At 40.1% G+C, this 27,584-nt stretch overlaps 1 protein-coding gene across 1 annotated transcript in view; it reads right to left on the bottom strand.

Annotated features, from left to right (window-relative positions):
• KNTC1 (kinetochore associated 1) overlaps window positions 1-27,584 on the bottom strand; it is a 74,842-nt gene that overhangs the window by 34,971 nt on the left and 12,287 nt on the right. Inside the window, exons 16-35 of the mRNA XM_073313054.1 lie at window positions 26,528-26,653; window positions 26,348-26,437; window positions 24,951-25,016; window positions 24,349-24,410; window positions 23,290-23,401; window positions 22,238-22,381; window positions 21,954-22,010; window positions 21,501-21,602; window positions 18,979-19,095; window positions 16,106-16,249; window positions 15,801-15,899; window positions 14,745-14,848; window positions 14,453-14,558; window positions 9,952-10,086; window positions 7,746-7,865; window positions 5,103-5,172; window positions 4,960-5,027; window positions 2,261-2,550; window positions 1,015-1,187; window positions 709-806 (exon numbers count right to left, since the gene is read on the bottom strand). Coding sequence (XP_073169155.1) covers window positions 709-806; window positions 1,015-1,187; window positions 2,261-2,550; window positions 4,960-5,027; window positions 5,103-5,172; window positions 7,746-7,865; window positions 9,952-10,086; window positions 14,453-14,558; window positions 14,745-14,848; window positions 15,801-15,899; window positions 16,106-16,249; window positions 18,979-19,095; window positions 21,501-21,602; window positions 21,954-22,010; window positions 22,238-22,381; window positions 23,290-23,401; window positions 24,349-24,410; window positions 24,951-25,016; window positions 26,348-26,437; window positions 26,528-26,653 — 2,283 coding nt within the window. The remainder of the gene's footprint in view (window positions 1-708; window positions 807-1,014; window positions 1,188-2,260; window positions 2,551-4,959; window positions 5,028-5,102; window positions 5,173-7,745; window positions 7,866-9,951; window positions 10,087-14,452; window positions 14,559-14,744; window positions 14,849-15,800; window positions 15,900-16,105; window positions 16,250-18,978; window positions 19,096-21,500; window positions 21,603-21,953; window positions 22,011-22,237; window positions 22,382-23,289; window positions 23,402-24,348; window positions 24,411-24,950; window positions 25,017-26,347; window positions 26,438-26,527; window positions 26,654-27,584) is intronic.

Below are 27,584 nucleotides of genomic sequence, written 5' to 3'. Positions count from 1 at the left end.
ATGGAACTGAAAATTAACCATTTAAGATTGGACTCTCGAATCCCAAATCAGGGGCTGATCAAAAGCTCATTGAAGTCAGTGGAAAGATTCCCATTGACTTCAGTGAGTTTTGCACCAGGCCATAAGTGCCTTTTTTTGTTCCACTTGTTTGGTCTATGCTAGTTAGACTGTAAGATCCTTACATTTTGCGCAGCCCAAACTGCTGTTGGCCCTCAACAAACAACAAAAACAGTAACAAAGGGATAGATCAAACTCTTGAATGGTATCTTAAAGTTGTTAACTGATGGGAGCGTCCCCAAGTTCTACATATATTTATCAAAAAACTAACCGCCCACATACATATCATTGTATAACCTGACCACTTTTTGTAAAAGCTTTTTCAGAATCAGTGTTCTATGATTTCAAGCTGTCTTGGCAACAGAAATTAATAGACATTACATTAAGAGTATTAATAATGGTACCCAAACAGATGTTTTGGCAAGACAAGATGCATAATATAAGATATAATCGTTTTTGTTCTGGGATATAGGAGACATGAGGCAGAGGAGTTGATAATATATCATTTAGGTCTGGATGGCAGTAGCTAATTAGCATCTATGATTAGATATTCCTCGGCAAGCTGACAAAGATGCACAAACAGTGAATATTTCATAAACCATTGTAAAAGAAAAATTTAAGCCTCAAATTGTTTAAATTGGAAGATGTTACCTTTGCTATAAATCCATAGTTTTCTATTTGGCATTGCCCGTAAATTTCCTTAGCAGCCAATGTATATTTACATAGCTCCAGAGAATCTAATAACAGATCTGTGAGAAATTAAAGTTATTGTCATTCTTTTATGTAAGTTATATATTCTCTATTATAAAGAAAATCACCATCTGGTGTCACCCATTTTTACAGAGGTATGCATGCATAGAAATTCACTTTTTGTTTTCAGATTTCATAGAAAAGTGATTTGTCTGAAAATCTAGATTTCATCATGAACACAAATAAGAAACTATGATACTGGATTACCTGGACTGCATATTGTAGCTGCTTGGCATGCCATCTCATTTATCACTGCTGGAAAGTTCAGTCCTTTAGGTGTGATCATTGGAACGTCAGCTCCCAACATATGACAAAGCTTTTGGCAAGCTAAAAACAGCAACTTCCCTGTTTGTTCATTACAGTGATGTTCATATAAATCTCTTTAATGAAAAAAAGGGAAAATTAATGTTAGATTTTTATTTAAGATCAAACTCATAACTTGTCTTTCTTTTGAGGTATTAATATTAATCCAACAAAATCTAAGAAGTGAATTAGCTCACCAATAGGTGGTGCTGCTGGTCCTGAAATCTGAATAAACTGATATGCAAGAAAAAGGACAAGTGCTTGTCTATAACTACGGACTGTTGTGAAATTAGTTATAAATTATTTTAGTTTAACTTCCATTTTGTGCCACTTTCAGGAAGATAATTGAAAAGTAACTGAGGGCCCTAACTAAACAGGTGTGTTGATTAAAGAGTTTCAGCTACCAAAAGCAGGATAGCTTAGGGTTTGGATGGTTTCCCTGTATTCATGGGACTCAGGAAGCTCAGCTATATATAGTGGCTGGCTAATATTGTCTACTTGAATGATTCTTCATCCAGTACAACAGTATTAAACTGCTATAATTAAAATACACACCCTCACTCAGCTGTGTTACCGAGATCCTTCACCTCGGCTATCTTCACTAGGAAAGCTGCAGGGGCACAGCTGCAGTGCTCCAGCTGCGCTGCGGTGGCGTTTCAGTGTAGCTATTCTCTACAGCAAGGAAAGGAGTTCTGCTGTTGCTGTAGTTAATTCGCCTCCCCGAGAGGTGGTAGCGAAGTCGATGGAAGAATAGTTCTGTTGACGTAGCATTGTCTATGCTGGGGGTTAGGCCAACTTAACTATGTCGCTCAAGGGTGCAAATTTTTCACGCTCCTAGGTCGACTCATCTACATCGCTTAACTCTTTAGTGTAGACCTAGCCTTAGTAAAGAGGATGGCATTAATAACCATGTCATGGAAAAACACACGGGGAGGCTCCAAACAATCCAAGGTGAACCTACTCTTGCAATCTTGTACACAACACAGTATATTGCTTAAGTGGATCTGCTGTGCGGCTCCTCTTCCCTCTAGTCAGTCTTGCCTTTGCATTACAGCTACCAGAGCTACTATTGCAGAGTACCAGAAATAGTTTACTGCATACTTTTTCTTACCTTAATGCTAACCAGTCCTAAACTCTTCTGAAATTTTACCTGCATATCTTTAGTGCCTCTTCAATTTTTCCAGCATCTAATGACCTCAGTGCCAGCTTTGCCCCCAACTCTTGCTCTGTCCTTTGCAGAAGCAAAGCTAGTCTGTAAAGTCTTGATTCAGTGGAACGGTTCTTTGTTTTACTGTCATCTTTGGAATTTGTTGCTTGCATTTTTCTAGATTTTGCCATGGATTGGATACTTTCATAGGCTTTTATGTGCTCTTCAAGGAGCTGAGACATCAACAAATGATTCCCATAATCCTTGACTGAAATAAAGATATCAAAATCCTCCTGCAACAAAAAGTAAAATAATAGAACAGAACTTTCTTACTCATGTGACTTACTTTAGAAATTTGTTTTGTTTAAGTTTTTACAAAGTTCCAGCCTTGCCTCAGGTTTCTCACTTTTTGAGTGGGGGATACAGAGCTTAGAAGAAGCTAGAGAGCTAAAAGCTATTGAAGCTAACTTAGAATTTTACCTAACTGACTTAAAACTTAAAACTAAAACTTAACAGACTAATAAACTAAGAACAAAGAAGCTTGGCACTTAGAAAACTTAGTAAACAAGCTCCGAAGCTCAGAAACACAAAACTTAGAAGAAGCAGCTTAGACGCTTAGATGCCTCTTGGCATGGTGGGTCACCCCTCTTATAGGGCATGGGTGCTTGAGCCCTTCTTCCATGACCAAACTTAGTTTTCTTACCCACCAAAATGTTGGGGTACACTTTATAGGTGGGTATGTTTGTATGTATGAATAACATATACCTACATATTAATAATATTAAATTAGTTTTACATTGGTTATTTTTGTTTTTCCGGTTATTTTGGTTTTTTCCTTGTGGTGTATCTGTTTACCAAGGGCATGAACTTCAGAAAGCTCCCTAAGCCAGCCTACTTTAATGCATCCTTTATCTATTTAAGTTAAAGGTTACAGCCATATATGAACCTTATGCTTAACTTATTACTATTTATCTAATCCCAAACGTATGTTTGCTCACTTTGCCTTAGCTCAACATACAGGATATGGCCTGTAGGTCCCTTGCATTACAGCCAAACTACTTTAATATAAACCTATAATAATAAAACGAACAATTACAACCACAAAAATATATATATATACGCAAGCAAGCAGGCTAGCCCTATAGGCTACACTAGAAGGAGACTGGAACAGAGCACATTAACAGAAAACAGGAAAAGATTTCTGAGTTTTAATCCCAACTCTGCAAATGACTCACAGCATGGCTTTGGGCAAGTCACTGCTAACAAGGCAGTGACTAGCTTGGAGCATGCCATAAAAGTAATGGTGAACATCAACACCACTAAGGGCATGTCTACACAACAAGGCAATGCGCATTATGGAGGTGTGATTTCTAAAGAACATTGAAGAGTTATGCATTAATTGGTTTGTGTAAACCCTGCGACCCTGAAAGTGCACAATAAAAGTTCCCTGGTGTTCTTTAATGTAAGACCATTTAAAATTGTACCATTAAGGTTCTCTGTCCATTAGACCACAATTCCTGACTAGTAAGAATCCTAAGAATCATACTCCGAGCATGTGTCTTGCTGCACCGTGTAGATATGCCCTAACTCAAGATTAAGTGGTATGAATTTTTTTCAGCCACCAACAACATATGCCCAGGGAACTTTAGACCAGGATGGACTGATTTAAATCAGCAAGCAAGAAACCTTGATTTAAATCCATTTTAATTTTGTTTTCTTGGGCTATTTTCCCAAACAAAGGTTCATTCTCATTGATTTGCAACTAAATTTAGTTTTTACACTAAGTTTCACACTTCACTTTTTGCTAACCAGGAGGATATACTATATCTATACATATTTATTTAAGCAGTTATAAAGCTCAAGATACATTTATTCAAAATTCTTAATTTTTACGATTTTTATTGTGTTAGAAATGGGAGTCACATTTCTTATTTACTATATGATTTTTTATTCACAACTTCTGTCAAGCTGCATTTAGATGGAAATTGGAATTAAATTAAAAGTGTTCTCTCTGCACCTGCTAGCTAAACTGCAACGAAAAGTAATTAAGGCAAAATCATTTCTACACAACAGAAACTGGAAGTATTCACATTTGAAAAAATGTAAATACCAACATCTTTGTAAAGACTGAAAATAATATAGATACTGAATATAGTATATGACATTTGAGACATTTAATAAAATTTGAGCTGATATTTTCCCCCTGATTCTGTATATATTAAATAATCAGAAGCCTTTAACTCATAAAAATTTGAGGAGGGCTTATTGATGCAGCACATTAGTTTTATTAAATTTAAGTTATACTAAGTTTAGGTCTTAACATAGGTTGTCATAATTTCAAATTAAAAATAAACCTGTTTAAAAGTAAAAAAGAGAAACATATTTAATGTAAATAAAATCAGGGTTAATGTATATTTTTTAAAATATATATATATTTATTTTATCCACTCTGCTTTATATTCCTTAAAATACTAGCATGGAAATATTTTAAATGACAAAATCTCTCGATCAATCTTCATCATCCATAGCCATTTGAACATTTTAAATTTATTTGTAAGTCACTATTACACACAGAGAACATAGTAAAATAGTAGCTAAAATTACATTTTAATAGGATGGATTTTTAAAAATGCATCATTTAACAACATTACTCAGGGTAATTTCAAACTTATTTTAATTTCTTGTAACTATAAAATACTTACCTGCAAGCTAGCAAGTGTTTCAAACATTTTTAAGTTTGCTTTACATTCATCTTCCTTCAGAGGATTTTCTGTAAGATAGGAAAAATAGTTACTTATTGAGCTACTTACTGGGACAATACATAAAGGGGTAAGTTACAATTTACCTTTCTGAATGCTAAGCAGGAATTTAAGAACCTCCACAAGTGTCTTTGTTATACACATTTGTGTTTTGCGCTGGAAAAAAAATAGTGATAAGTTAATATTTCATTTGGCCTTTTGTAGGTAAATAGTCTTAGGTATACAGCTCAGATTAACTAATTCTGCTGCCATCACAATTACATCTAATATAGGCAATATTCAGACATTACTACCAATGTCAGGTAGAGACCTCTCAAGCTTTCATTATAGTGAAGACATGGTCAAGACTACTTATTTTTCTAGGATTTATTTTAATGAATCCAAAAGCAAAGGAAACAGAAATTCAATAATACAAATATGTATACTTTGTACATGTAACATTGTAGTACCAAAATTATTTACCATAGTCACAGCAATTTACTGGATTATAAATGAGATTTGAAAAAACAAAACAAAAACAAAACAAAAAAACAACACAACACAAACCTGGTAATTTAGTTAGACAAAAACAGAATCAAGAGCCTAGAATAGCCATTTTTAAAATACATTTTATTCTTACTAGTGAAAGTGCATATCCATAACTTGCAAGTATTGAAAGAGAAGGTTACTCATCTTGTAACACCCCTCGGTGGGCAGCAATCAATCCAGCGGGGGTTGCAATAATATAGACACGATAAATCAACTGCTGAGTGCTCTCCCGTTGACTCTGGTACTCCACCAGAATGAAAAGTGCAAGCGGAGTCAACGGGAGAGCGGTCAGCTGTCAACTTACCGCAGTGAAGACACCACGGTAAGTAGATCTAAGTACGTAGACTTCAGCTACGGTATTCATGTAGCTGAAGTTGCTTATCTTAGATCAACCCTGCGCAGTAGCATAGACAAGCCCTGAGGTTCTTCGAGGCCCTGTGGGTGCTCCACTTTAGGTGTGTTGGTGCCCTGTACTTCTAGTCAGAGACTCGTGGTAGCAGTGCCCCAGTTGATCACACACGCACGGCAGCCGTCTTGTGCCACTCTGAGCGGTTACCCCGCACATGCAACCAACCATTACCCAGTTCCTTCTTTCTACCCCCAGAGGATCAAGCTGAAACTCCAAAGTAGAGCAGAGGAGGGTGGGTAGTGAAGCACCCACAGGGACAACCATCTCGAACAACCTCAGTTACTGCACAAGGTGAGTTACCTTCTCTTCTTCTTCGCGGATTGTCCCTGTGGGCACTCCACTTTAGGTGACCGAAGAGCAGTGTCCCTCGGTGGAGAGAAGGGACTTCGGAGTTGATGTATACATGGTGGAGAGCACCAATAGTCCAAAGTGAGCATCTGCAGCTGACTGCTGTTCCAGGGCATAATGTTTGATGAAAGTATGGGGCAATGCCCAGGTCGCTGCTTTACAAATATCAATGATGGATACGTCTTTGAGAAAGGCTATCCATGTGGACATAGCTGTAGGAGGGTGTGCGAAGTCCAGAAGAACTTGCAGATTGTAATTTTGATAACAAAACTGGATACAATTAGAGATCCATTTAGAAAGTCTCTGTTTGGAAATGGTTTGGCCTCTTGATCGTTCTGTTGTGGATATGAATAGCCTGGACGATTTCCTGAATATTTTTGTTCTCTCTACATAGAACGCCAGCGCTCTGCGAATGTCTAGTTTGTGGAGGAATGCCTCCCTGTTATCTGCGTGCAGCGTGGGAAAGAATACAGGTAAGTAAATGGGTTCGTTGAGATGGAAGAGGGAGGTGACCTTGGGTATGAATTTAGAGTGTGGGCCATAGCGCTACTCTGTGCCTGAGGTTTGTTTGGTTCCCTCAGAGTTGAGTTAGGAGGCTTAGTTTTGCTCCTATGAGAGCTAGACTGCACCAGGTCTTTTGCTCCTCGGGATGTCTCGGTACCGGACGGCCCCGGTGCCTCACAGTCCAGAGCTCTTGATGCCATCGGTACTGGGGCAGTTTTTGTGGTCGGAGATCACGTTCTAGGAGGTGAATCATGGTGTGGCGAAGAGCAAGACCACTTTTTTGTGGCTTTTTTAGGACCAAGGACCTTACCTGCAGGTGAGGACTGGTGAGGAGGTGTCCTGGACTTGGGGTCGGAGCCAGGTCAGAGGGATCTCTTCATCATTAATAGTTTTAGTTGAAGGTCCCTAGCCTTCCTTGTCCTCGCTGTGAATTTCTTGCAGTGGGGACTTTTGGGAAAGGTGTCTCTCCCTCAGGCAACAGACACACCACACGTGGCTGTCAGCCACTGGTATTGAAAGTCTGCAGGTCAGACAGCGTTTGAAACCTGGAGAGCCAGGCATGTCTGAGAGGCTAAACTGAATAGAGAATGGGAATAATCCCAGTCTAATGCCTTTTGAGCAACTGCCCCAAATTAGGATTTACATTTGTAATTTAATTAATACTCATGGGAGGCAACTATGCAGGTCTCTGTACCAAGATGAAATGTGCCTCAAAAATATGGGGAACATTTCTGACAAAGTGGTTTTACCTTACATCATTTGCTTTTTTACAAATGGATGAATGGATACAGAAAGCAAAAGATATTCACCTTCATATCTCTGAAAGGTACATTAGCTTTTACCAATTCTCCATTAATCACCCTCTTTTTCTACGTGTGCTAAAAGCAGCATTTAGAATGATCAACGTACATGTATTTTGTGAAGTGAAATTAGTTAGTACCTCTTCAGAATTATCTGCTTCTTTCTGTAATACCAGTCTTGCCCATATAGACAATCTCTCTGCAACTTTCTCAGCGTCAGCAAGAGGCAGAGATTTTAATAAGTTTAGAGATTCCTCTCCCTGAAAACAAAAAGGTATAAGTCAAAAACAGTTTGACAAGACTTAGTATTTGCTGTTGAAAGAACTTGAATTTTCTTGTCAGTTATCTTATGCATATTATCTCATCTCTTTACTGTCTGACATTATAATGGTGCCCCACCAGATGAGAGACTTTTTAAGTTCAATTTACAACTTGGGGAGTCTATTAACTTTCTCCTTTTATAGAACAGACAGTTTGCCATAACATACAAACTCGCTAACATCCCAGAATAGTTTTTAGCATGTGTAGATCCTTTGATTCAGAGATCTGAGGGCAGCTAAACTGCAAGTTTATTTGTTGATAATTACAATAGGTAAAGAAAAAAGCAATTTCTTTAAGAGTTCTTGCAAAACTGTTGATTAGATAGCATTTGTACAATGCTTCTACATTTACAGCACTACACAAGTATGACTACTTTTATTACCACATGCTGGTAAGAAAGTGGAATAGCAGAAGTTGGCTAGTGTTGAAAAAGTGACTTTCAGATTTTTAAGGTAAGAAACTGTACTTTGGAGGGGGCCTGTCTGGTTCCTTTCCTCAGTTAGAGGAGCCTACCACACTGCAGGTCCATTACAGGGAGGAATATCCTAGACCCAGATCCTGATATGCAAGAATAATCATAGATAAGGCTACCTTTATGTCACGGAGGTCATGGAAGTCACGGAATCCATGACTTTCAGAGATCTCCCTGACATTCTCCGCATCAGCCGCAGGGGCTGTGGGACTCTGGGGCTGGCAGCCAGCGGGGCCCTGGCAGGGTTCCAGTGACAGCAGTAACAGAGGGGAAACCTCCTCAAGGTTCCAGTGATAGGTGACAGCCTTGTGCGGGGGAAAGGGGAAACCTCTGGTGAGTGGCTCGGGGCGTCCCATTTTCTCTTTGGGAAATACGTTCACCCTGGAGCTTCCAGCTGCCGCAGGCAGAAGGGGAACCTCACAACTCTCCGTCACCACGGTGGCGGGGGAAACCATGGAGCTGCAGCAGCAAAAGACTCAGACAGGTCACGGCTTCCATGAATTTTTTGTTTATTGCCAGTGACCTGTCCGTGACTTTTACTAAAAATAACCATGACAAAATCTTAGCCTTAAATCATAGATAAAGGTGACCAGCAATTCAATGACTAAACAGTCTCCTATCATAATGCAGCAGTACTAAAGCCTTGAATTCCCTACTAATGCATGCTGAAGGTTCAGCACATTCCTGAGCTCCACTAACATCAATAGGACTTAAGGATATGCTTAAGTGCTTTGGTGAACTGTGACCTAAAATGTCCAGTCAGAAAGCTCTGCAGAAGAGGAAACCACTTGCTAGTCACAGGGATGCAGAAGGAGGGTGTTTGTGCTAGTAGAGTTGCTCAATACCCCTTCCCACAAAAAATGGTTTGTGACATACTCCAACTCTTAGGCTCTCTTTAAAACATGGAAACTGACTGGTTTTGTAGTGATAAACACCCATTTTTTCATGGTCTGTGTGTATAAAAACATCTTCTGTATTTTCCACGGTATGCATCCGATGAAATGAGCTGTAGCTCACGAAAGCTTATGCTCAAATAAATTGGTTAGTCTCTAAGGTGCCACAAGTCCTCCTGTTCTTTTTGTGTCAAATATGGCAATTCTGCCAAGCCAGAAATGACTTTTTTTTTTCTTGCTGGCTTGGAGAAAGTCAACCACACTCAACAGCAACTGCAGAAAAGCTTCTTAGAAGATTTCTAGCATACCTTATTTTAGCATACACTGTTTTCATCCTTTCTGGCAGTGAATGAAGGAGGATTTACCATGTTTTACACTTTATGTCAAAACATGGTAGTTTCTGTAGTGTACACATGCTTTCAGTGACTATGCATTAGTTCATGGAAAACCATGATAAATTTAACTTACTCATATCTTAGTCTATATATATAGGCTTGATTTTCAATACTATCATACTGGCTACAACCAGTGTTAGTAGTATGATTGAATGAATTGCATACACAGATGTTTGTCAAACTGCAGTAACTGTGCACAGTTCTGAAAAATAGGCCCCAAGTATTTTTAAATGTAGAGATCAAATGACTATTAAAACTTTCATACCCTATCTTGATCAATCAGGTCCACCATCCTCAAAATATAGACTTCCACACTTGGCAACATGTATGCTGCTACAATGTTCAAAGCATCTTCCAAAGAAGTAGGGGTATCTTGTTTAAGAATGTATTTCACGAGTCTCTGAAACAAGAAAACAGACATGGATACTAAATCTTGCTGGAAATGTTTAGAAGTAGAACTGCCAGGGCCTTGACTCCCTGCCTGAGGTTTTCCCCAATGCTGGAGCCTTTCATTACAGCAGGGAAAAGCTCTGGCATCAGGGAGGCAGCAGTACACTACGCTGCTAAAAATAGCAATGTAGATGTGAGAGGCAGTCCCTGGGCATGTAGAGAGCCATGCAGGGTACATACCGTAAAGTTCTAGTGCATCTGGATTTTACTTGCCTAAGCAGTGCCTCACCAACTACACTGCTATTTATACCCGTCTTAGCTGGGCTGTGATGCTGAGCCAGCAAGGGTTAAAACAACCAGCAGGCTGCATGACCCAAACATAACCTTTAGGACATATTAGAAGAGTACTGAAATGGTAAACAGGGCCACTCTTTGTGGATAGTTAGAAAAGCCATGTTAAATAGACTACAGTCCTTGAAATGTAGGCCTGTATTGTTAGAGAATTAAGAACAGATACTAATTGTATTTATCTGTGTTTACCGATATCTTCTTAGAAGTTTAACAATGTGATCTAATTTAGCTTGCAGATGCTAAACTTCTGTTCCTGTCAATGATGTTTCATGACTATATTCTATTGATTCAGAAATCAAAAGGGGATATTAATATTTAGATGGAACGTGTGGTGTAATATAATTGTCTTCATTTGTCTTTGAAATTTGTAGTAGACTACCTGTGAACTGTCTGATGGTTAATTGTCTTATGCTAATGCAGCGTTTCCCAAACTTTTTTGGCCACGGAACACTTTTTAGCCTATTACGGAACACTTATATTATTTTGTAGTCGTTTGATTTTCAAATAAAAAATTGCGTTATTTATGCTCAAATATATTTTATTTTATAAAACAAAGCAAAAATACAAATTTAAAATAACTTGAACTAACAATTTCTAACTGGAAAGCACGTATAAAGTAGTACAAAAATCAAGTGCAAGGGTCAAAATTAAATTCTAGATTCTTTCACGGAACACCTATTCACATTGTGTGGAACACCAGTGTTCCGTGGAACACAGTTTGGGAAATGCTGTGCTAATGAATGCAACTAGTTTCTGGTGTAAGCCTAGGAAATAGGAATTAGCTTCAAAGCAACAATATACATTACCTATTCTTCAGCCAAGGAAGCCCTGCTGTGACCACAGCTTGCTTCCACTAGAAAGGAAGTCGTACCTGATCCTGTTTTATCTCAGTTCTGCTTAAATTTTGTCACGGAAAGTCTAAGTCACAAGACTGAGGTCTCCAGGTCTGGGATTATCTCTGCAATTTCTCAAGGAAGAATTTGAAAAAACTATGCACATGGACAGCCTATTGGACTATAACCTTTTAAATTGATTCTAGAAGGATTTTTACAAATCAGCAACCTCACCACTTCTGCTATGAAACTGACCTAAGAATTGTATTCATATCTGTATGTATAATGATCTTTAACCATCACAGTACTTTTTATTAATAAATTTTAGATTTAGTTAATAAGGATGGGCTGTAAGCATGTACGTGGGTAAGATCTGAAATATTCACTGACCTGGTAGGTAATGTATCGGATCTCTTGGGATTGGTAGAACTTCATATATGGCAAATAAGGCTTTCAGTAACCCTCACTATATTAGACTTGACTGTCTGGAGGGGAGCCAAAGGTTGGAATGCTTAAAGAGAACTGTATTTTGGCTTCTTGATAACCAGTAAGCATTACGGAAGCTATTTAGTTACTGGCTTGGTAAAATCTAATTAGATAGGATCCTATCAAATTCATGGTCCATTTTGGTCAATTTCATGGTCATATGATTTAAAAAACAAATAAAAAAATCATGATTTCAGCTATTTAAATCTGAATTTTCACGGTGTTGTAATTGTAGGGGTCCTGACCCAAAAAGGAGATGTGGGGGAGAGGCAGTCGTAAGGTTTTCATGTGCGGGGGGGGGGGGGGTAGCGGTACTTCTACCCTTACTTCTGCACTGCTGCTGGCGGCAGCGCTGCCTTCAGAGCTGGGCAGCTGGAGAGCGGTGACTGATGGTGGGCATCCCAGCTCTGAAAGCAGAGCCAGCATCAGCAGCAGTGCAGAAGTAAGAACATAAGAATGGCCATACTGGGTCAGACCAAAGGTCCGTCCAGCCCAGTATCCTGTCTACCGACAGTGGCCAGTGCCAGATACCCCAGAGGAAGTGAACCTAACAGGTAATGATCTAGTGATCTCTCTCCCGCCATCCATCTCCACCCTCTGACAAACAGAGGCTAGGGACACCATTCCTTACCCATCCTGGCTAATAGCCATTAATGGACTTAACCTTCATGAATTTAGCCAGTTCTCTTTTAAACCCTATTATAGTCCTAGCTTTCACAACCTCCTCAGGCAAGGAGTTCCACGGGTTGACTGTGCACTGAGTGAAGAAGAACTTCCTTTTATTTGTTTTAAACCTGCTACCCATTAATTTCATTTGGTGGCCCCTAGTTCTTATATTATGGGAACAAGTAAATAACTTTTCCTTATTCACTTTCTCCATACCACTCATGATTTTATATACCTCGATCATATCCCCCCTTAGTCTCCTCTTTTCCAAGCTGAAAAGTCCTAGCCTCTTTAATCTCTCCTCATAGTGGACCGGTTCCAAACCCCTAATCATTTTAGTTGCCCTTTTCTGAAACTTTTCTAATGCCAGTATATCTTTTTTGAGATGAGGGGACCACATCCGTATGCAGTATTCAAGATGTGGGCGTACCATGGATTTATATAAGGGCAATAAGATATTCTCCATCTTATTCTCTATCCCTTTTTTAATGATTCCTAACATCCCGTTTGCTTTTTTGACTGCTGCTGCACACTGCGTGGACGTCTTCAAAGAATTATCCATGATGACTCCAAGATCTTTTTCCTCATTAGTTGTAGCTAAATTAGCCCCCATCATATTGTATGTGTAGTTGGGGTTATTTTTTCCAATGTGCATTACTTTACATTTATCCACATTAAAGGATGGCATGGTATGGTATTGCCACCCTTAGTTCTGCGCTGCTGCCTGCAGAACTGGGCCCTCAGTCAGCAGCCACCACTCTCTGGCTGCCCAGCTCTGAAGGCAGCAGCGCAGAAGTAAGGGTGGCATGGTACAGTATTGCCACCCTTATTTCTGCACTGCTGTTGATGGGGCACTGCCTTCAGAGCTGGGTGCCTAGCCAACAGCCGCTGCTCTGCAGCTGCCCAGCTCTGAAGGCAGTGCAGAAGTAAGGGTGGCAGTACTGCAACCTCCCTAAAATAACCTTGCGACCCCCTGCAACTCCCTTTTGGGTCAGGACCTCCAATTTGAGAAACACTGGTCTCCCCCATGAAAACTGTAAGTATAGGGGAAAAGTATACAAAAGACCAGATTTCACAGGAGGAGGCCAGATTTCATGGTCCGTGACACATTTTTCATGGCCATGAATTTGGTGGGGCCCTAATTATAGAATAAACCACCAGTCTTGAGGTTGTTTGCCCTATTCTTTGCAGTTTGCCTGATTAAGCATTCTCACTATAGGCCTCCAGTGACCATGGCCACATGTGTGTTCAGTGTCTGTATTCTACACCTCGCCATAAGTGTAGACAGAGCCCAAGGGACATGAGAAATGCTAAAGATCTAATCTCTAGTTGTCTGAGAATTGCCGATGATGCATTGGGGCGGGTGGGGGTAGGAAACAGACTAAGACTGCTTTTCAAATACTTTGCAGAGATCTGTATTGAATAGAGTTTTTCTTTACCAAGCATCTCATTAAGAAAAAGGACAGTGCACCAAACCACAGGTAGTTACAAAATCCCATTTGGATTAGAAAATGCAGGACTACATTTTCTTTCTTTTGTAACCATCTCATTCATATTATTTGTGTTTGGTTCCTTTGTACAGGATAATAGCCTGTGGTAGCATTAAACAATGGAAAGAACTAATAAGCACCTTTCTGAACATGTCTCAACAGTAGACTACAAATGCTCACTTCTAATCCAGCCAACAAGCCATTTTAGTAGTTCTTAAATTATCCTGTCTCCCAAAAGCAGGAGAATGAGGACTAAAAGTTACATTTACTTTGCTGATTTTATTTTTACTTGTTCTGGATTGTCTTTGTGTGGTCTGATTTTTTTCAGTAGAGCTCGGCTCTCATTTAGACTATCTAAAGGAAGAGGCCAGACTTTTCAAAAGAAATAACAGAACAATGGGAGCTGCTGGGTGCTAAGAGCTTTTCAAAGTCTGGCCCCTAAAGTCTTGTCAAAATACTCAAAGCCTTGTGCAGCCTAGTAATCTTTATTTGAATATATATTATAGAAGCAAAGTAAAAATATAAATAAAAATAGTATCTCTCCACTTACCATTATCATCTGTTTGTCCTTTAAAAGATTAGTATCTCTTATTCCATAGCCCCGTAACAGCTTCTTCATCTCCATCAGTCTGGAACTTTCCCGCAATAACTTCACTCTACAAATAGATGTGTCACTATTATTAATAGCTTTGCTTCTTCTTACTGCATAATTTTTTAAAAATAAAGGTAAAAGAGTTCTACCCTGAATTCTAATTGAAAGAAAAAACAAACCAAAAAAAGAGTAAAGTAGCTTACAAGATTTTGAAGAGATAGGTGTTAGGAGTTAAGTAATGTTCCCTTACTTGACATGTTTCATTTCCAAACACTGCTTCACTAGCTGCTCCACAGCGGCACTCCAAGGCACCACAGCACCATGCATTATCTGCAGTACTGCATCAAATATCAGCTGCAAAGAAATCCAAATTTCTATGAAAACAAACCTCTATATTATAAAAATCCTTCAAGTATAGTTTACCCATGACTCAGTTAGATACGGAAGGTTTCTCCCTTCCCAAACTCCATTCATACAAGGAGGTATCCCCAAGTTTTACACAACACAGACACACCCTGAAAGCCTTCAAACTACCAGAATAATTTATAGCCCAATTCTATTAGAGTTCCACATGCAGAACTCCCATTGATGTTATAGCTGTGTTTTATATTTTTATAGTTTTCTAAGATGTGTGCTTTATTTTTTTCTACGTTTCTGTCTTTTGGCAACCTTATTAAAAGGGATTAGAGAGCTTCTTCCAAAAATTTTAAATAAAATATTAAATCATGCAAGGTGTGCTCCAAGGTTGTATAAAGTTCTTGAAGGTAGGTCTAATTGTTGTTAGATTACTAAAAGACTCAGGAAGTTGCTCCTGCAATGCTTCAAAAAATGTATATGTACCTTAACATTGTATTATACGAGAAAAAGAATTGCTGATAATGAAACAACTCTTCTAAAAGATAAACCTAAAACTACAAAGCCATGGTGACTGAGGTAATCCTGGTAGCTCAATGATAATGCAATGCACAACCACACTGGATGCTCTCCAAAATGGCAACCACTGTGATTCCCCCCCTGAAATCATGAAAATCGAGGGTGCTCTGCACCTTGCAAAAGGCCACTTGTATAACTACCCAGGACAGCGGGAAAGCAGAAAAAAAACCAGCCTTAACTAAAGGGAAAGGGAAAAGGCACCAGATGAAGCAAAGAATCCTCTTAGGACTGACTGAAATGCAGGACGGTATTTGGCCCATCCCTTACTCCTACCACGCAATGTATTCTGTTCTTGAATATAAACATAATTTTTTCATTCATAACATAATAAACAAGCTTAAAATCCATTTGTACATTTATTTAATGTACTTACATCTGTATCAGATATGCAGCCAATGACAGCTATTGCCTTTGCCTCCCACGCAGTTTCAAACACGGATGTAGATCGTGTACAACAACGTTCTAGCAAGTCCTGAGTATTTTGATAAATAAAGTTTAATATTAAACATTCAGAATTATGGCAGGAGCATTCCATAATTTAAACAATACTAAGGACCAGATTTTTTCATTCAAGGATATCAGAAGCTGGCCCTAAATTGTAAGAGTATATAGCAAACAATCATCCTTGACTTCTTGCCTAAAATAACATCCCTTTAAAAAGGGAGGGAAAATGGATACCTTTATATACTGCAAGAGAAGTTCATCCTGTTGTAGATTATGTTCCCATATGTATGGCTTTATAAACTTCTCCAAAATGGATGGAATGAGCTCTGGTGCCAAAACTTTATCAAACATGCGGAATACTATTGTACTTGCATTCTCCTAGGGGGCAGAAAAACACTTTCAAAAACACAAGCTCCAGAGCATGTTAGAGTAGCACAACGAACAGCATTCTTCCCTCATTTCTCTAAGGGCCTTATCCAATGCCCACTGAAGTATAAGGAAAAGCTTCAGGCCCTAACGTTCATTGCCCAGCCCAAAGAAAACCAACCCCCCTACAGACTTCTTCCACAAAGCCTTCTTGTGTTGAGCTAAACTTTTGATTTCTCCTCCACTACAAGCTTGTAGTGTCACCCAATAGACACTATCAGAAACTGTAAACTAATAGGGGAAGGGACGATGCCTAATCACATATATATAGCAGTTTATATCTTGAAAGCATTTCCATGCAATAAACATACTTCATGACACCCTTTTGTGGTGGTTTAATATTATTATTCCTGTGGAACTCTCTTCCAGAGGATGTTGTGAAGGCCAAGACTATAACAGGGTTCAAAAAAGAACTAGATAAATTCATGGAGGATAGGTCCATCAATGGCTATTCACTGGGATGGGATCCCTAGCCTCTGTTTCCAAAAAGCTGGGAATGGGTGACAGGGAATGGAGCATTTGATGATTACCTGTTCTGTTAATTCCCTCTGAAGTACCTAGCAGGGGCCACTATCTGAAGACAGGATACTGGGCTAGATGGACCTTTGGTCTGATCCAGTATGGCCATTCTTATGTATAGGGAAAGCAAGGCACAGCAAGATTAAATGATCTACCCAAAGTCAAAGGCCTTGTCTACACTTGCAGCAGCATGTAGGGTACATGTAGCTACTTGGTATGGATACAGTGGCAAAATGAGGACAGACACATGCATGGAATTAAGCAGCAGGTCACAACTTTAACACAATGGAGGGGCGCTACCTGCCCATCACCCATATTCTCTTATACCAGGCATTTAATAGGTTCCAGTGCAGGGGTTACAGGGCTCCTTACTACATAACCCATAAGACAGGGTAAGCTCTACTCAGCCAATCTTTCAGGCCTGAGCTCCAAGTCTCATCACCCTCCCCACCAAGAGGGAGACAGAGGGTGTAGTAGGGTGAGGACCTTGGCCCTCAAGGGTCACAAGGTCTGACCTTGGACCGCAAAGGCCACTAGGTCTCACCCTATCACTTGAGCCTGAGGCCCAGTACCAAAATCCCAGGTCTTTTACCTCTGGGAACCGTTCACAGTATTCTCTTAACTGCACTAGAAACCCAACGCAAGTTGCGATGAATAAACAACTCCTGTTAGGTACTGTAGAGGGGCGAGCACCCCGCTCTGGGGAGAAAGGGGTTAAAACCAGCTCTGGGAAAGAGTTGCCCCAAGAGGCCAATCAGGTGAAGGCAGGTAGCAGCCAATCCAGGCCTGGTAGGGTTGGTATAAAAAGGGCTGTGAGCTAGGAGGCAGGCAGTCTCATTCCAGCCTTAGGAGAGGAAGGACTGCACTGGGAGCACAGGGTACCTTCAACAGAGCAGTGCTGGGGAAGGGGAAAGCTGAGCTGGGGAGCTCAGGCCTGGTGACCTCCCAGGCTGAGGCCTGACAGGAAGGCCTAAGGAGGTACTGGGGCTGCAAGGAAAGGCAGCAGGTCCAACCCCCTAGCCAATGGTGAGTGGCCATTGCAGACTGCAGTTTGCCCCTGAATAAAGGGGCTAGATGAGGACTGGCAGTGGGTCACTGAGGTGAGGTGGTCTCAGGGGAGTGGGGTTCCCTGGGTGAGGGGCAGCACCCCAAGGTAAGGGGCACTGTGGTCCAGGAGGAATGTGGGGCCTATACATGGTGGAGATAAAGGGACTGCAGAGGGGCAGGTAAGGGCAGGAAGAAACTGGCCAGAGGAGGGTGCTCCTGAGCTAGATAAGTTCATTCCTGGACTGACCAGTAGGAGGTGCCATGCTGGTGAGTCAGCAGCAATTGACTAGAGGTACCAAGTGTGTTCCTACTCAACCCACTGTGGCTTGAAAGTGCTGCAAGGAAAACTCCTTGATTCTTTGCTAATGGGCATATAGGAAGAACCTCATCCCTTACCCCCCCTAAACAGCTGACTGGCTAGACCCACAACATCTGTCAGGCTAGGTTCTTACTCCTAGTTTGAGCAGTAGAGTGGGCTGCTGGCACAGAGCCAAAAGAGGCTCCACATGGCCCCTGAACTGGGCTAAATTCTGGGAAATGCTGGCCAATCAGCACTCCTCTCCCACAGCCGGCCAATGGGTGCCTCAGATTCCCAGGGGGAGGCACTACCTATTGTTGTTTGGTGAGTGTCTCCCTCCCTTGCTACTGGGACTGTCCTTTTCATTGCTGGCCCCATCAAGTTCACTCACCTGTTGATGCAGGAGGGTGGCCAATGCTGCAGTTAAACGTGGGCTGTGTCCACACTGGTGCATAGTTACGTGCAGCAGTGAAAAGTTCTGGATGGGGGGAGGCTGCGGGACACTAGACTGCTAAAAATAGCACTGTAGACGTGGGAGGCAGTGTTCGGGCTTGTAGAAAGGTTTGGCGTGTTTGTAGTCTACACACTTAAGCAGTGCCTCACCATCTAAGCTGGTATTTATACCCAGGCTAGCTGAGTGTACTGTACATGCCATAAAGTGTACTCAAACCAAAAAGTCAAGTGTCAGAGCAGGGATTATTGGCTTGAAATCCTATGCTCAATAATCCACAGAACTATTCTGGCTCGGTGACTTTTATGACGTGCCAACCATACAGACAGTTCTCAGATATTATTTTTAATAAGCCTGCAATACTACCTTTTCAAAATCACACAGCGCTAGTTTGCAGCTGTACTTTCTGTAGAGATCTACCAATTCTTGTAAATCATTCACCAGCTTCTTTAACCGATGCACCTCTTCACAATCACCACACTTCTGAAACATCAGAGAAAAATTTCCTGAGGAACTTATTGATAATTGTCTGAAGTTTGCGTATTATGTGAAGGTCTTCGTAGAACTGCTATTTTTTTCATAAAAAACATACAATTTAAAAAGTCAGCCCATAGTCTGAAAAGGGGACATATCAGGAGCGGCAAGAGACAATTCATCTGCTTTTCATTGAGCATTTAACATGTAGGGCTCAGACGGTTTAAAGACAGCAGCTCTGACAATTACTGTGTTCTTCTGATAGTTTCCACATTTTCAGCTTTTGCAATGAGCAGTTGGTTTGCTTTGCGCTTTATTTCTTGTCACCTGTCCCACCATATTTACAGGTGCTACTGTATCTATAGAATACATATGACTATAACCTACATAAATTTACTTTTATTTGCATGGACTAACCCATGATTTGAAAAAGCTACTTGCGCCTACACCCCCATTGCATGGGGAGGAGGGGGGGGAAGTCCTAATTCTGTGGAATATTTGTTTTAATGAAAGCTTAAAATCTACTAAGTTTGTCTTTCTTTTGTCGAGATACATTCAGCTTACATTTGAAAGAGTAAGCCAATTCAGTGTCACTTTCTGCCTCTACAAATAGGCATGTTCATTGCCTTTGCCATGGTCCAGAACTTTGGCAAACAGCAACAAGTTAAACAAGACTAATTAGTTTCACCATTTCTAGTCAGCAGTGACTGTCGGTAGCTACCGGTGTGGTGCTCCGCTCTTGTTTGATGATAACAGTTGGCTGCGTGTGTGCTCCCTCTGTGTGCTGCTCCAGCTCTGTGCAGATAGCTAACATAGCAGACCCCGAGAGAACCCCCAAAAACCAGACTCTAGTAAGGTACGAAGGAACCTGAGCCAGGTTTATTGTCAAATGAAGCATAGTAATAGTTCCCTATAGCCTCTACAGGGCATACTACGACTCTGGCAATGGACACAGCTCAGTCAGTGGCAAGACACTCCACTGCCCCCTAGGCTGGTCAAAGATATGCGCTCTGGGACCTACTTTTATATCTTTGTGGGACTGATTACTCATCATAGTTCAAATGAATCTATCCATCATGTTGTCCTTTTGACCCTGTCTTTAAGATATACCTGCCTGTTCCTTGTTATGTCTGTGGAGTGTCTTGCCACCGTCTTGGCACAAGTTCCTCTCATTAGCAGTTAGTGTGTGTGTGTGTGCACATGCCTCGAACAACCTTTTCTTGCCAACTTCTGTGAGTGGGACCTGCCTCTGGCTCACAGCCCAGCTTTGCTTATCACTGCCTGGAAGTACTTTGGTTCAGGCTTTACTTTGATTCAGGCTTCAGGCCTTAGACTGGGCCTCTGATACAAGAATTTATGTTTCAGGGCCTTCTCTTTCTACAGTGACACTCTCAAGAACCATGTCAATTTCATGCTGCTGCTAAGAAAAGCTGACAGATACCAGAATTATTAATCTAGGAGTAGGATTCAAAACAAAAAGATGCTGGTGAGAGAGTAGCAAACACCATATCGTCCCTCTTCACTGCACCCAGAAGGCTCTAGAAGAGGGGAAGAAGAACTCCCTTTTTATTTCTATCTGACAATTTTGTATTGCTGTCCATCATTAATATCTGTGTGCCTGAGTTGGTCCCTGAACCTGATTGGTGAGCACTCACCACACGGTAGCCTTCCATGTCTTGCTAATAGGTTTATGTCCTCCTGATAATGTGTTTTTTTTTTTTAAAGCCATAAATTGTTCTGTAGTAATGTTATATTGCAGGTACTATACAAAATTGTACTATAGTATATTTACAACCTTCATATATAGGGATTTATGGCAAGAGTGAGATTCTCAACTTTATTGAACACAGGAATTTGCTAAGTGTTATGATTTGTCACAAAACAATAAAAAGAAAAGGAGTACTTGTGGCACCTCAGAGACTAACACAATAAAAGTGACTGAAACTGCAAAAATATGTTGTATTGCTGAAGAGACAGCAACAAACAAACTGTCAGAGCTACCATAATTGATTTGGTTTGAATAATCACAAACAAGTTCAGAATGTGTCAAAAGATTTGTTGTAAATATTGTTGAGAAGATCAGTCAGGAACTTTGACATGCTATAAGTAATTCCCCCCCCTGCCACCTTATGGGCTAGGGAGAGACATGTTACATCCCAATTTCGGAACTGCAAATGTGTTAAGGCTAGCAAAAAGGACATTTTGTTAACACGGCTAAAAGATAAGACAAAGGAAGATAGGAACTTAATTCCTCATTTCCCTAAAATTAGTCTTCCTTCACCAAAAGAATGTATTTGATTGCTATTACTGGGTCTTAGCAATCATATTATAAAAAGACTACATGTTAAGATCTGTCCCAGTAATGTAAATATTTAGTCAGCAACGTAGTGTTATCAATTAACTATACTCCTTACCAAGGGAATCCAACGCCAGGAAGATGCCAGGCCCAGTTCACCTGGATTTTTACTTGTAAAAAACACCTCTGCCATTTGAAGTCCATTTTCTGGCCAATTTACCTAACCAAAATATTAGAAATTAGTGAGACTATCAGTACAAGTGTAGAAATACAAGGTTTTTTTCAGCATAAATATACTTTACCTTATCAGAAACAACAAGGAGTGCGGTGGCATCTTAAAGACTAACAAAGTATTTGGGCATAAGCTTTTGTGGGTAAAAAAACACTTCAGATTCACAGAGTTAAAATTAGTAAAGTTAGAAAAGGTAGTTTTCACTCCATGCATCTGAAGAAGTGGGTTTTTTACCCACAAAAGCTTATGCCCAAACAAATCTGTTAGCCTTTAAGGTGCCACTGGACTCCTTGTTTTTTGTGGATACAGACTAACACGGCTACCCCCCTGATACTTTACCTTATCAGTTAATTCAAGATTTCGGGCTCCTTGTTCCAGCCATTTTGCTAATATTTTCTGAAATACATAATGATTAAAATGTTGTGTTAAAGAAAAACATTTACAATAATATGAAGTAAAATTATTAATTTTTTAAACAAACTATAGAAAGTCACAATATTAAAGAAATGGCTTTTCTGAGTATCAAAAATACCATTTCTGCAAGAGGCTTGCATATAACAGTGTACCTTAATCTGAAAAAAAAAAAAAGTTATCTGCATGGATGTTTCTTTTAAGAGTTTTACCTGTCCTTTTGGCACAACCCTCCTTACAAAAGGAATCACAACATTTTTAAACCACAGACACAGTTCTTTTACAGGAATGGTAGCACAGATTGTGTTAAGCAGGTCCTCCAGCATATTCACATCAAAGCTGCTTTCAAAATCTGCCTAAGATATAAAAAGCAAAACAATTATGTTTTTATTATAGCATATGCTATTATATAATAAAGATACTGCTCTTTCTAACTTGGCTTTTTATATTACTGAAGAGTTTGGCCATTCAGTGATATGAAAACATGTCATGTTAAAAAGTGTAGTCAAGTTAAACAAAATCTAAGTGAAGTGAATTTATCACAACATATAGAACACAATCTTGCTGCCACAAACTTCAGTGGAAGCAGAAATGGGCTTACAATGTTGTTGCTTTAGAAAACCAAAAAGTTATGGATCTCTAGCTCTTTCCAGCAAGACAATGGGAAATTCAATACCTTGTGGCCAGCATTTTGGATTTGTTACATCTCAATCCACATAGCTGTTTTCAAAGCATTTTCAAGGCAGCAGTCAAGTCTTAAGCAAGCCTTAAAAATTCTGTTAGTGAGCAAGATTCATGGCCCCTGAGAAGGTAAACACGAGACAGCAAGCCTAACAGAGTCCCAAAAATGTCATCTTTCATGGCTTTGGCATCCCCCAAAATGGACTTATCTGTAATGTTACAACAGAAATTAATTTGTCTAACCAGTAACAAGTTCAGAACGCAAAGGAAATAGGATAACGTAAGTCAGCCTCATCAAAGATGGGATTCTCTCAGACTTTCTACTCGTCAAGGAGGTGTTTAATATTGGGCTTTCTAGAACAACAGATTTTAAAAAAAGAAAAGGAGTACTTGTGGCACCTTAGAGACTAACCAATTTATTTGAGCATAAGCTTTCGTGAGCTACAGCTCACGAAAGCTTATGCTCAAATAAATTGGTTAGTCTCTAAGGTGCCACAAGTACTCCTTTTCTTTTTGCGAATACAGACTAACACGGCTGCTACTCTGAAACCAGAGATTTTAAAAAACACTTGAGACTTCATACCTGATGCCTAAGCCAGAGGTATTGCGCACAAGGAAGATTGCCTCCTTCTAGCTGAAAAAGGATGTTCTTGAAAATGTCTTCATTATTCAAGAATTCAGTCCAAGCAATTCCACTAGGAGTGTGATGAGGAAAAGTGTTTAGGCTTTCATGTAAAGTATTTAAAATACATACACATGTTCCACCAAGTTTTTATAGAACAGAGATAGTGGTAAAGTGAATATAGGTTTTTGAAAAATCATCTCTCTTCTATGACACACATCCACAAATTCCAATTTTCTGCTAAATAATGCTTAAAATACAGCATCTACACCATAAAAATCTAGGTTACATATTTTCACCATGTAGGCTTGACTTAACTTCTCTTCTGGTTCAAATGGCCAGGGTTTACTTTGTACGCTCCCTTCTGGCCTCCTCAGTTTTTGTTTTGCAAGGAGGCACAATACAGCTACTTGGTGGTATATCATGAGCCCAGTGAAGGAATGAATACTAATGTCCAAAAAAAGGCTGCAGTGTGCATTTCCCCCTTCGTGTGTGGCAGAACTACCACCAACCTAATGGTTACATAGAGGGAAAATTAGACCCCACATACAAGGAAGATACACATTTTTCTGTTTAATTTGCTTGTAATTAATAAATAAATCAATCAAGGAGACAAACAGCAGAGCAGGCTGACTTCCTATGCAGGTAGGAAATTAAACAAGACCATAGAAGAAAAGGAAAAAGGCTGACATACTAGATTGAGCCTTTGGCTAACACCATGAGCAGTTCTGGGGAAAAATTGAGATTCAGAGTAAAGGAACTATGACTGATGGTCACAATTCCTTTTTTTTTCTCCCACATGCTCCTGGAGGCAGAAGTAGCTTACTGCAGCCCACTGGAGCTAGGTTACTTCCCTCTCTTTTGTGCTACCTCAGCTGTCATGTTAGGGACAGGAGTGGAGCTCTGCTCCTTTCTCACTACCTGCTCTGGGGGTGGGGTGAGAGAGTAAAAGTATGAATGAAGGAGGAGACACCAAGTGGAAAGCCCGACATAAAAAGAAAAAATTGTTTTAATGGAAACCTGAATTTCTCTGGTCCAAAGGCTCCATAGAAAGTAGTTAGCCTCGCTTGAGCTCTCAGTACCTGTACAGAGATAAAGGAGTTATTTTAGTTGAAGGGAAAACTCTAGCTATTCAGAAAGTGATGTTAAGAAAAAACAATATAAAAATGATAGGTACAGGTGGTTTCCAAAATCTCTAACCAATTAGTCAAGCAGGACAATTTACGTAGTACATATTATTCCAAAAATTCAAGACGATAAATGGCTTACACTCCACCTCCTGTACACTGTCAGAATACCATTTTAGCTGCAACAGGGCTTAATAAACACAAACATTTTATAGTTGTTTAAAAGCTCCTTCAGAACATTAAAAATTCAAGAGACAAACATCAGATTGATCTCTCTAGCTTCTAGAGTACTCAAGAACCATTCATTTCTATAGGAAGAGGAAGCATTTCATTCTGAAAGCAATATCTGTATCAGGATCTCATCTCATTTTAAGAATGTTTTTAGATTACATTTTTAAGACATTTAGACATTAATCCAATTTTTAAAATTGCCTAACTGTTTAAAGAAAGTTAACACATTTTTAAAATTAAGGCAATTTTTATTTGTTCTCTTACTTCTGTTATGGACACTTGAACCCCATCAGATAAGGAAGCAATCGTTTTGTCATCTCTCTTCAAGATCTGAAATGAATGTATTAACACACAATAGTTGACAATACTGTTGATGCATAATGTATCAGATATTGCACAGCACTGTAGAATTTTAATGTAAACACTAACAAAAAACTAGTATCTTCATAAATCAAGGACTTGATCCTGCAAGTTCTCAATCTTTCCACGGGATCTCTGCATGTATGTAGAGCCTTGCAAGTTCACAGGTATCCACTTTATATCCGTGGACCATTTCTGCGGATAGCAGGACAGATGTGGATACAAATTTTGTATCCGTGCAGGGAAGGGGGTGGCTTGGAGCCACAGCCCGACCACGGTCAGAGCCAGGCAGGCAGCCATGGGGAGCCGTGGCGGACCTTCCACCTGCCCTGGGCTGGGGGCCCAAGCAGCCCCCAGGCAGCTCCACAGGTCTCCCCCCTCCCAGGCCAGCGAGGAGCCCAGCCAGGGAACCGTGGTGGACCGTCCACCTGCCCGTGGAGTGTGTGTGGGGGAACAGAGGAGGGTGTGGGCAGGGGAGCAGCCCCTGGCCATATCCCCGCCCTCCAGGCTCTCTGCCCAGCCTAGGACAGGTGGAGGGTCAGTGACTCCACACAGGCTCCCCACAGCTGCCCATATGGCTCTCCCCAACCAGGCTCTGGCAGGAGGATGCCTCGGAGCCTAGCCCAGCCCCCAGTATAGAGTCCTGCAAATCCGCAGAATATCTGCAGATACACAAACGTGTATCCGATCTGCAAAAAGTATCTAAACAGGGCTCTACATGTATGCAGTGTTTGCAGGATCAGGGCCATAATACATCTACCTGGTTCTTTTAAATAAGGCAGGAAAGTCTGGAATGTGAAAAGAACGAAAAATTCAAATAAGTGTTTAGTTTTCAGTCCATGCAAAGGGCTTGGTAAACCTACTGCGCCCAAGACTAAATCCTGGTTTCCAATGTGCAAATGAAACCCTGTCCTGCTCTTTGTGCAGGGGAAAGAGGAAAAGGATCCCTTCACAACACTCAAGAGCATAAGGAAAGTCAGCTAGAAAACTAGTCCACACACCACATCTACAAGCAAAAATGATTTTCATATTAGGCAATGTGTCTGGAATGCTTGCTGTTGACAGTAAGTGTTAACTGGGAATATGCTTTACCCTAGCATAGAGAAGCAACAAAGTGTGCTCAACAGCATCTCCCCTTTTGCTTAGCCCTTAGTCTGCATAATTTTTTGGCCAGTCCTCCAAAACAGTATCATTCTTTGTTGAGCTGCAACATCCCTTGTAGAGTGACAGTCATTCAAGTCAAGTGGGAAAACAGAGCAGAAATGTACTGGTATACATATAAAGTTTCATATAAAACTTACTCTGATTTTAGCATAGTTTAACATTTCCTGAGTTGTTTCATACGTCAGCCATGGAGTATTTATGCAGTAATTCACGACAAAATGGTTATCCTGTTTGATTAAAGAAACAGTTTAAAATTCTTAACTCTAGGCTCCCTTTCAGCTTGGTTGAATGTGTGCAACAAGAGTCGTGCAACATACCTGTATTTTATGCAGATTTTCTTTAGCTTCATCCACAAGATCTAACCAAACTGTTTGACCATAACTCCCAATGGAAGATGAAGCCAATTTCTCTAAAATGGCACTTGCTTTTACTTTGTAAACAAGCTGTTTTAAAAAACAAAGGCAGACACTTTTAAAACTAGTGTCCTACTGCTTTAAAGAGATAATCTCTCTCTCTTGTTGAAAGGTCATCACATGGTCAGATCACAATATTATTCTGGAGGAAACTAGGTCCAAATAAGGTGAATGTCCTCATTTAAGAAGTGCCTATCATGGTACTTCTTGGCTTACTAAACTATACATGTTTGCGCAGGAGTGCAGGGTGGGTGATAGAGTTCTCTAGGCTTTTTCCATATGATGTTTTATAAAGTTGAGTTAAGTTGTATAAACTCCTATTTATCTTCAGGACCCTGGAAAGATTAAATTCTTTAAAAAAAAAAAAGCGCCTATGGCTATTTTAACTCATTATTAATACAACTATAAAGTTAACTAATCAAAACATGCTGCTAATCCCATCTATCTTGATCACCCATTAACTCACTCTCTTTCTAAGTAAAAAATTATTTGTTGATAAATTCTAATTTCTCTTGATCAATTTCAGAAAATATGTCCACTAGAAAATTTGGTTAATCATAAACAGTTAGCATTTCATATCTAAGGCGAGTGCTACAGTCCTGCTTCTGCTACCATCCGAGTCAAATGGCAAACTCCAATGAATTGCCATAGAAAAAGCTAGTGCAGTATTGGCCCTAACGTGATTTTTTGTCAACTAAGAACAGTCTGTCTATAAAAGAAATAGTTCAAGTTCAGAATAAGGCCAAGAGAGCTTCCCCCGGGAGATGCTAAGGTCTCTAATAGCTAATAGGAATTGAGGGAGCTCAGCACCCTGCAGGATTGGATCCAGTATCCCAAGGAAGTTCTAATAATAATGCAATGACTCAAACCAATTAGTCTTTTTATTGTTAATCAACATACATTAAGTGCTGCTCTTCAAGCAGCGCTACACCCCTGATGCTTATATGGGTAACCTCCATCA

Source organism: Lepidochelys kempii, chromosome 15, assembly GCF_965140265.1.
Source record: "Lepidochelys kempii isolate rLepKem1 chromosome 15, rLepKem1.hap2, whole genome shotgun sequence".
NCBI classification, from domain to species: domain Eukaryota; kingdom Metazoa; phylum Chordata; order Testudines; family Cheloniidae; genus Lepidochelys; species Lepidochelys kempii.
Note: the sequence above shows the minus strand (reverse complement) of the source record. Positions and strands in the feature narration are given on the sequence as shown.